This window comes from Ruditapes philippinarum, unplaced genomic scaffold, assembly GCF_026571515.1.
Source record: "Ruditapes philippinarum isolate M1 unplaced genomic scaffold, ASM2657151v2 ctg18821_1_1_1_1, whole genome shotgun sequence".
NCBI lineage: Eukaryota > Metazoa > Mollusca > Bivalvia > Venerida > Veneridae > Ruditapes > Ruditapes philippinarum.
In genome coordinates this window covers 1-10,465 of record NW_026854702.1, presented here as the reverse complement: position 1 = coordinate 10,465, position 10,465 = coordinate 1, and the positions used below count along the sequence as shown (strand labels likewise).

At 33.5% G+C, this 10,465-nt stretch overlaps 1 protein-coding gene across 2 annotated transcripts; it reads left to right on the top strand.

Moving 5' to 3' along the window:
• Positions 1 to 629: 629 nt before the first annotated feature.
• On the top strand, positions 630 to 8,923 carry LOC132740790 (mucin-13-like; the record flags this gene model as incomplete). 2 transcript variants are annotated; one of them, XM_060728778.1, is given in 6 exon segments in its annotated part: positions 630 to 688; positions 2,598 to 2,930; positions 3,314 to 3,483; positions 3,556 to 3,580; positions 4,410 to 4,546; positions 8,770 to 8,923. In XM_060728778.1, coding segments are annotated over 6 exon segments (844 nt in total), but the record flags the coding sequence as incomplete, so codon positions are not given.
• Positions 8,924 to 10,465: the final 1,542 nt, after the last annotated feature.

Genomic DNA, 10,465 nt, shown 5'->3' with positions numbered 1-10,465 from the left:
CTTATTTAGAATAATATGGTTTGCTGAATGTCTGATATCTTATAATATAATCCCCATGGTCAAGGAGTTACACGCTCGCTTCAGAAGCTTGGGTTCTAATCCTAGATAAGGCAAACTTTTTTTAAAGTATTTAAGCCAAATAAACATTGAATTGAATATCAGTGTTGCAATTAGCCTTATGGCCAATTTACAACAGTTATAACACTGGAAACAGCATACTATAAAAAAACAAATTGGTTTATAATCTAACAACCTTCACCTGTCTGACATTCTGAAACCCAAACAAATTCAGCGCCTTTTGTGCTTTGATTTTCATTTGTGACAAATGTGATTAAGAAGCTTAAATTATTAATGCTCCAAGACCAAACTTTTCACCAATAATGTTTGTCCAGAATTAGAATGACAATAAATTTTGTTTATAAATATTTGTTTTTAGATATGTTCACGAATAAGGTCTCTCTTTTATTTCTTTTTTAGCTGCAGCTATGTGCAGAGTAAATAGTCACGCCAAAAGATGGTCATATTTCAGATTTGCATCAAATGGAAACGTTGTTAAACAAATATCAATCAGACATTCGACTCGACTGAACTTGTACAAATGTGCAAAGAAAAACATGCAATTCGAAAGTGAAATGTTTAAATGGTCGCTGGGTACCGACTCTCATGACGTGCAATTTTAACAACACAGGTCAGTGAAATTAAAAACGAGGTTGTAATCACAGTCACTTTGGGTATGAAGCTCAAAACGTATTTATATTCCAAATAAAAAGTATATTTGTCAATCCCAGCACATGTTATCCGCGTTAAATTTGACTTCCCGGACTTGACAACCGATGAATTGCTTAAGGTTTCAAATTATGTCATTCATTGCTAATGTATCCTACAAAACAACTTCATTTTAAGTAGTTAAAGTTTTTAGCAAATGGGATGATACGATGCGCGGGCATCGTCAAAGTTTTGATAGCGCAAATACTTTAATGATCGATATTTTGAATAAAAACAAGTCATGCAAGAAAGTTGAAACCCAGAGAAGGTATCTTTATCAGAACAGCGCATGTGTGAAAAGTATTGTGACAGGCGTACTTAACATGTTATTAAACATCATACATATACATTTAGACACAGACGTTTGGGGTTAGATTATGCCCCACAACGTGACACTCTATCAAAATATTTTAATATTGAAACACGAATTGGACATCTACGGTGGCACAAAGGTGACATGTGTGTGTTTTTTATTTATCTCGTGGCCACGAGATACTATGTCTTGGCCACGAGGTACTAAGTCGTGTCCACGAGATAGCTAAGTCATGGCAACGAGATACTATGTCGTGGCCACGAGTTACTAAGTCGTGGCCACGAGATAGCTAAGTCGTGGTCACGAGATACTATGTCGTGGTCACGAGTTACTAAGTCGTGGCCACGAGATAGCTAACTCGTGGCCACGAGATACTTTGTCGTGGCCACGAGTTACTAAGTCGTGGCCACGAGATAGCTATGTCGTGGCCACGAGATAATTAACCAATCAGAATACACTATATATATTATGATTTTTTAAAACTTAACACATTTCTTTTACATGCAACATTAATCTTTGCAAATACTGAAGATATTCACTTTGAAATTGTCTTTTGGATCATATTAGAAAGTCACCTTCCAAGGCCCATCAGACATCAATTTTGAATAAAGCTCTTTGTTGGGACAATAATTTTTATTTTGGGATCGAATTGGTCAGTTTGTACGTACTACGGACTGTTTACCTTGTTCATACGATAAAATGAGTAGGAATAAGTCCTGGTTTATTTTATTTGGAAAGGACATTGCCCATGGACAGTAGATAGCCTATAAGGTAAAGTCCGATGAATAATTTAGAAGGGATAAGCCATTGTTTATTTAACCAAGTAAGATCATTGCACCTGATCCGTAGATAATATCTAATAATTTCGAGGTCATTGGGTCAAAAATCAAGGTCACAGTGACGCTAAATGTAAAATTATTGACCCGTCAATAAGTTGTATAAATGGCACTTTTACAGGCTTGTGAAATAGGGGAATCCTTGTACTATAGCACATGTCTAGTTAGCTATCTCGTGGCCACGACTTAGTAACTCGTGGCCACGACAAAGTATCTCGTGGCCACGAGTTAGCTATCTCGTGGCCACGACTTAGTAACTCGTGACCACGACATAGTATCTCGTGACCACGACTTAGCTATCTCGTGGCCACGAGATAAATAAAAACACACACACGTCACCTTTATGCCACCGTAGACATCTGTTTAAACGGTAAAACTGCTTGTCAAACATGTTTTACGTACATGTATATGAAAAATTATCGTTTACCATAACACTTGATAGTAAACGCAATTTTTAATATCCGGAAAAAATGACCCCAAGCGTCTTTGCATTTAATTAGATCTAAGAAACAGCTGGTGTTAATTCAATTCGTAATCATGGCGATAAACATAAAAAAGCTACTGGTCGCTAAAAAGTTATTTACTTTAAATTAAAGTTTTCAACTCTGTAAGTCAAATGACGTCAAGCGCTCCTCTTTCCCGTTTCTGAGTTGGTATGGTAATATTATTTTTCTTAATTGCAGGCCGTTTACATCATAGAGCCAGGACAAATCGAAATCACTTACTAAATAGAGGTTTAAAAACTGCAGATCGAATACGTAAAAGACGATCATCAAGTACATGTATAATACCGAAATTGAAAGGTGGACCGTCTAATTTCACTACTTCCGGTGGTAGTACTTCCGGTGGTAGTACCAGTCTTCAAGTCAATGCACCTGTACAACATGGACATGAAGTTCTCAGGGAGTGCGTGGATGGAGGTTTTATGCTACTGCCAGGTGTTCTATTTACCACGACCTTCACATCAAAATGTCACCATGGAAACTGGACACCGGAATTTCCTCGTTGCTTGAGAGGTTATATTTTCATTTTCTTTTTAAAATTTAAATAAACTGGTTAATGACTAATATAACATGTAATAAGAATTACATTATCACATCTTCAACCACACCTTTCAATCTGAACTATTTGCCAATTACCAATAATCATCTCGGAAACGGTACTTGATGTTAACAATGTATTAATTGGACATACTTAGTGAAATCATTGTAATCCGGGAACATTATAGTTGAAAAGTACATCTGAAAATCAAAATCAACGTTAGAATAGCCCTTGACAAAATGAATAATACTATAGTATATCATTTTTACTTTCGCAGATAAAGTGATTATATTTGTTTGTCTTTTATGCCTAATCAAACTATGAAGCTTAAGAATAAAAACCTTTTTCTTATTTATAGATATAAAAGATACTGTTTTCTATGATGATATTTTTGAAGAGACAACCAAACAAACAACTTTGCAAACAACGAACACAGAGCAAGCTACTTCTACATCAGACACCACAACAACAACTACGCCAGACACCACAACGACAACTACACCAGACACCACAACACCAACTACATCATTTACCACGACACCAACTTCATCAGTTACCACAACACCAACTACATCAGTTACCACAACACCAACTACATCAGTTACCACAAAGACTCCAATACCAAGTAAGCTATGCATCTTAACTGACCTTTTACAACTATTCGTATTCACAGTGTTAAAACGATCCTACTTCCGGCTATCTAGCTAAAATATATATAGGCTCCTAAATGACCGGTAGGAGCAGGTGCCAGAAATTGCAAGACATTGTTCTAATCTTGCAAGACGTGGTGCAGTGATTTCGTTTATCTACTGTGATATTTGCCATAGCAGTTTTTTAAAGTCGATATATCAAGTAAGTGTTATTTCATATCATCGCAAATAGTAGGAGGACAAGATATGATGAATGCTAGTTCAACAATAAAAAGTTAGATTACGGCTTGCTATTCTCATACACGGCATGTGTATCAGCGCGGTAGCAGCACGGAGGAAAACCGAGGCAGTTGTGTTCTTTGTTGATTGTCTTTTATAAAAAAAAAAAAAAACAAAGCTGCACAGAATGCCCTCTATAAGTCGGAATAATTCTTGCAGACAGCTTCGCTGTTATTGTTGCATTATGTTATATTTATTGATGAAGGTGCGAAACACTGACGTAATCATGTTTGTGTTTACTTGTAGGTAATTTATGAGGAATAAAGTTTAATTTTGTGCTAGGAGTGACCATGTTTAACTGATATGTTATTTTTGTTCCCGTTAATAAATTGCAATGTATTCTTTTTACATATCTATAAGCAAAATTAGTTATTCATATTTGTGTGCAAACAATTATTCATAACCTGTGATTAAAATGTAGGTGGCCAATTATCTATTCGTCTATGTAAATGTTCATAACCTCGGGGCCAGGTCTATACAGAGAATTGTGATTTCTAACTTGTTATATTAATATTCAATTTACAGACGTTGAGTACCGTATACATCTACAGAAGGAAGGAGAACATTCGCATGTATTCCTGTTCATAAATGAACCCGATCAGGGTTTTTTTGTCGATCTTTTTGACAGTGAATTATCAATACAGGCAAGAAATGTTGGAACGGTAAGTTGGAACTATAATTTCATACTTCAGATAATATGATTTTACAAATTGTATTCTTTAATAATTTGATTATCAATTATTCTTGAATGTGAAACCTTAAAACGTGATAAATACATGGTTGTGAAACCGCAAAACATAACAAAAAGCGCGAATATGAGACCTAAAAATTTGAGTACTGCAAGAAATGTGAAACCTTATAACCTTGCGAAACATTGATATGTCATACATACGTAAACATGAAACTTTAATAAGTGATACATACGTAAACGACGAACCAACTATAGCAGTTGAATATTTTGTCCAGAACATTTTCTTCTGTTTACGTACGCTATTCATGTATATCAAATTAGGTAGACATTCTACGTCACTAATATTTTAACAAATGACCATTAGGTTATGCAAACAACATAAGGCCTAAAAAAAATTGTTTTGTTAGGGTAACATGCTCTCAAAGAATAGGTAGGGTAGTTCGGATTTTTTTTTTTTTTTTTTTTTTTCACCAATATATTGAAATTTAGATATGAAAATTTCTGACACAAATACATCCCTTCTATGTTTTCAAAAGACATTTCAGAAAAATGGTGTAACAATCTTAAACTCTCAGCGTTCTTCTGGTGAAGATCACACGCCGTTTTACAAATATTGACGAGACGATGTGATCCGCCATTTTGTAACTAAGAGCGGCGAAGCGGCGATAAAACCTGTACCATACCCAGGGCTCATCCTGGGGGGAAATTTTAGGGAGAAGTGACTTCCTCGTGAAAAATCAGCAGTAGGGAAACATCCAAATGTGTATGCATTAACATGCATGGCTTGCATTAACATGCATGGCTATACATCCTTTAACTAGAATAGAAACACAATCTATTTATCAGCTATTTTTGATAATAATGTGTAAGAAAACTATGATTAATAAATTAACTTTATATCTTTACTTTCCAGACACAGGCGCTAGTCACATAATCAAATATTTTACATAATCGGTCTATATATGTATATAAAGATATCTTTATATACGTATATAGACCGATTATGTAAAATATTTGATTATGTGACTAGCGCCTGTGTTTCCAGATAAAGTTGCATTGGATAATGATTAATATAATCTGCCTATCCTGTTCTGTTTTTTTTTTTTTTTTTTTTTTTTTTTTTTTTTGATGCGTTTATTTAAGGTCGCCGCCGGAAAGCCCATATGGGCGACCGTACACTCAAGTCGGGTCATCCTAGAGCGTCCCGCCGAGATTTTTCGTCGATTTTTTTTCCAGCTTTATTGGTGGAGGAAGACCCCAGGTGCCCCTCCGGGCATTATTTCAGGCACGAGCGGGCACCTGGGTAGAACCACCGACCTTCCGTAAGCCAGCTGGATGGCTTCCTCACATGAAAGATTTCGACCCGAGTGAGGATCGAACCTACAGTGGTGAGGGACCTGTGATCTCAAGTCAACGACTTTAACCACTCGCCCACCACTTACAAACTTGCTTGCATGATTTCAGTCGGCCATTTTAACTAGCCATGTAAGATAACTCCCCGTTTCCCTGTCTAAAATTCCACCAAATTATTCCCCTTTCAAATGAACTCAAAGAAGGGACATTTTAAAAAGACTTTGTATTTATTTATTCGATTTTTTGTTCAGAAACGGACAATTTTTTCTTTACCTTTGTTTAATTTGCTTTCAATCTATATGTGGTTCCTATGGTAAACATATGAGTTTTGATGGTAAACAAATGAATTTTCTGAACCGAAAGTAATCTAACACACAGCGTTGCTGTCATCACAAGTAAACAATACATTAAATCGGTAAGAATATTGAGATATTTGTTTGACTATCAGTTTCAAATGGAAAATATTAATATGGAAAACAGCTATGTGTAGTTTATGTGTATTGTTTTAATGTGTTTGTCTGATATTTTAGTTGTAAAAGCCATGTACACTTAGTGTCGCTTCATAGCAACCGAGTTTAAAACGTGAGCGGTAACTGAACGAGATATGGCAAAGCGCATGCTCGCGCACTGACTTCCGCTCTATCGAAATACTGCATATACGTATAGCGAAAGTTCGTAGATGATCTTCTATGTTGTATTGTCTCATTTATGTGCATATAATTATGCTTATAAAACAATTTTCAAATATCGAAGAATATGTAAAATATGTACTGCAAACATTTGTGCACATTATATTTGATCACTAAAATTATATACATTCATTTCTTATTGAATAATTCGACTGAGAAATTATAGAAAATAAATTTCTAATTACCACCCTTTATTTTCATGAAATGTTAAACTCGGTAATATCTTTATAAATAATGCTTTTTGAAATTTACAATATTAATAAATCTTAATCTGAGCGTCATATTTATGACATTAAAACAAATATATATATTGAAACAATAAGTAATAGTTATAGAATATATACGAGGACTTTACCGGCTGGTATCAGCGCATGGGGCGACAACAAGGGTCAATCAAAGGAAATTAATCGAGACGGAACGTCGAGATTAATTTCCATTATTGACCCTTTTGTCGCCCCATGCGCTGATACCAGCCGGTAAAGTCCTCGTATATATTCTGTAACTGTTTAATCGCATGACCATCACGATTTTTTTCTTCTCTCGTAATATTTTCTTTATTTAAACATATAAATATTTTAAGAAATATCCACAGAAATACACCCATTAGATGCCGATGAAGGAACTGGGCATAAATAACCATTTCACGAGGTAAGTTGATGCATTTTTTCTAAATGCGAAATAATAATCATCTTTCCAGCTCATTTTCAAAATATAATCTAGGAAATATTGTCGATAAGTATCGTGTGTATATTTCAGAGGTATATCTTGAACACGTATTTTTTAAAACTAACGACAATGTAGTGATTTTTACTTAAAGGCACATATATGCCTCAGAAATCCTTTTTTATTAAATTCTTTAGAAATGTAAAACACATGTTTAATAATGGATTTAGAACATGTAAGTTATTTAACAGCTGAAGAAAGTAGTGCTGAATGTGCAGTAATGTGTCGTAAAGGTAGCAAAATGTAAACAAATAATATTTTGACTTCCATACAAAATACTAATTCATTATAATTATACCAATTGCCAGCAAAGCAAAAGATGCAAAGATAGTTCATTTATATGGCAAATAAGTATTTTTTTGTGGAACTTGTAACAAGACACCAAATATTTAAAATTTTGAGAAATAAAAATGATAGCATTTATGACGCATAATGTGCCTTTAACACTACTTCCATCTATTAATAATTACGCTAGAATATTATGTTCATATACGTGTAGTGATTTACTGAATGGCTTACTGGTAAAACGAAAGCATTGTTTAAAGTAAAATAAATAAATAAAATAATTTGATCATTGTTTCAGATTTGTCCTCGAGGTCAGGATGCAGAAAATGGCGATTACTTTCCACTGGAGTCAACATCTTTATAATAACTGTATTTTCAGGTTTTGAAAAAAAAAGATCGAGATGATATATAAATACTTTTTAAAAAAAGTTCTGTGAACTGTGTAATGTTTTGTTTTGCTCTTTTTCAGGTATGCTCGCTTTATTATTTGAAATAAAATAATAAACTGGGCATGCGCGAGAAAGTGTTGACTTCTCTTTGATCAGTTGGGAGAGCGAAATGGAAATATACACAGCGAAATTTTCGCCTGAATTGCCCTTCACACTGCTCATTGAGTACCTCAATAATATGGTATTTTCATGGATTTTTTTTTTTTGGACACGAAAAAAAACGGTAGGGTCGGCGCATATTATTAGGTAGGGTCGGGTGACCCGAACAAAACAATTTTTTTTTAGGCCTAATTTTAATGTTCGACATTTTTAAATTTTCATAAAATATAACTTTTTTCACTTCAAAAGTGATTTCTTAGTTTAATGATAATCATTTCATATGCATTAGTCAACTGTTAACACAGCCAACCCGCTCGAGAGAGAGAGAGAGAGAGAGAGAGAGAGAGAGAGAGAGAGAGAGAGAGAGAGAGAGAGAGAGAGAGAGAGAGAGGGGGGGGAGCGGAATAGCGGTGACTCCTGCGATGACTATATGACTATTACTGTTACATTTCCGAACTGTTAATCCAAGTGCCGCCGTGCGGGGCAGTCAGATGGCTAAAAGCACTGACCCCGCCTTCTTTGCACTTTGATTTGCACATAACACAAAGGGGATAAGGTGCTTTGCTAAGACTTTCTTGTATTTTTCTCTTATTTAGATTAGCCGGACTCGTTTTGCAAGCACCGACGACTGGGAACATGCCTCCTTATCTCCGCCATCAGGTGTCAACTTTGTTTCTATATACATGCAGGCTACAGGATCGGATACTGATTCGGATAAATTCTACATAGAAAAATACGCTGGAGGACAAGGTATAGTTTTCTTATTCTGTAAGGACGTCACTTACAACCATGTCAAAATATGTTCTCATTCTGAAAGCAACACCTATAACAAGTTTTTTTGTTGTATTTGTTGTTGATTTCTTTCTCTATCTGTATTAAGTAATCAGTAAGGTATTGGTTGTCAAATATCTTATCCCAAACTTAAGGTCCTTCACTTTTGCCTAAAAGTTTGGCAATAATTATGTGAATTGCAGTATTAAGCATATGCTTCGATTAGTACGTATTTCAATTCAAGACTGAATTTTGGGGTGGGATAGTTAAGGTTGGGTTGGGTGAGGTGCGGCCAAATGCCTAAATATCCACCTTTACAATTCATCTGGTCGGAACATTTCCAGTGATGCATTTTTAAAGTAGATGTAAATGCCCTGGAGGAGATGTTTTTGATATCACATGGCCACGAATTTGAATTTTTTTCTCTCGGATTTTGATACTTTATAAATCTTTAGGCTTATTTCAATGAATTATTATAATTTATAACTCTTTAGGCTTATTTCAATGAATTATTATACTTTATAACTCTTTAGGTTTATTTCAATGAATTATTATACTTTATAACTCTTAAGGCTTATTTCAATTAATTATTATAATTTATAACTCTTTAGGTTTATTTCAATGAATTGTTATACTTTATAACTCTTTAGGCTTATTTCAATGAATTATTATACTTTATAACTCTTTAGGCTTATTTCAATTAATTATTATTATTTATAACTCTTTAGGCTTATTTCAATGAATTATTATACTTTATAACTCTTTAGGCTTATTTCAATGAATTAGTATACTTTATAACTCGTTAGGCTTATTTCAATGAATTATTATACTTTATAACTCTTAAGGCTTATTTCAATGAATTATTATACTTTATAACTCTTTAGGCTTATTTCTATGAATTATTATACTTTATAACTCTTAAGGCTTATTTCAATGAATTATTATACTTTATAACTCGTTAGGCTTATTTCAATGAATTATTATACTTTATAACTCTTAAGGCTTATTTCAATGAATTATTATACTTTATAACTCTTTAGGCTTATTTCAATGAATTATTATACTTTGTAACTCTTAAGGCTTATTTCAATGAATTATTATACTTTATAACTCGTTAGGCTTATTTCAATGCATTATTATTCTTAAGGCTTATTTCAATGAATTATTATACTTTATAACTCTTTAGGCTTATTTCAATGAATTATTATACTTTATAACTCTTTAGGCTTATTTCTATGAATTATTATACTTTATAACTCTTAAGGCTTATTTCAATGAATTATTATACTTTATAACTCTTAAGGCTTATTTCAATGAATTGTTATACTTTATAACTCTTTAGGCTTATTTCAATGAATTATTATACTTTGTAACTCTTAAGGCTTATTTCAATGAATTATTATACTTTATAACTCGTTAGGCTTATTTCAATGCATTATTATTCTTAAGGCTTATTTCAATGAATTATTATACTTTATAACTCTTTAGGCTTATTTCAATGAATTATTATACTTATAACTC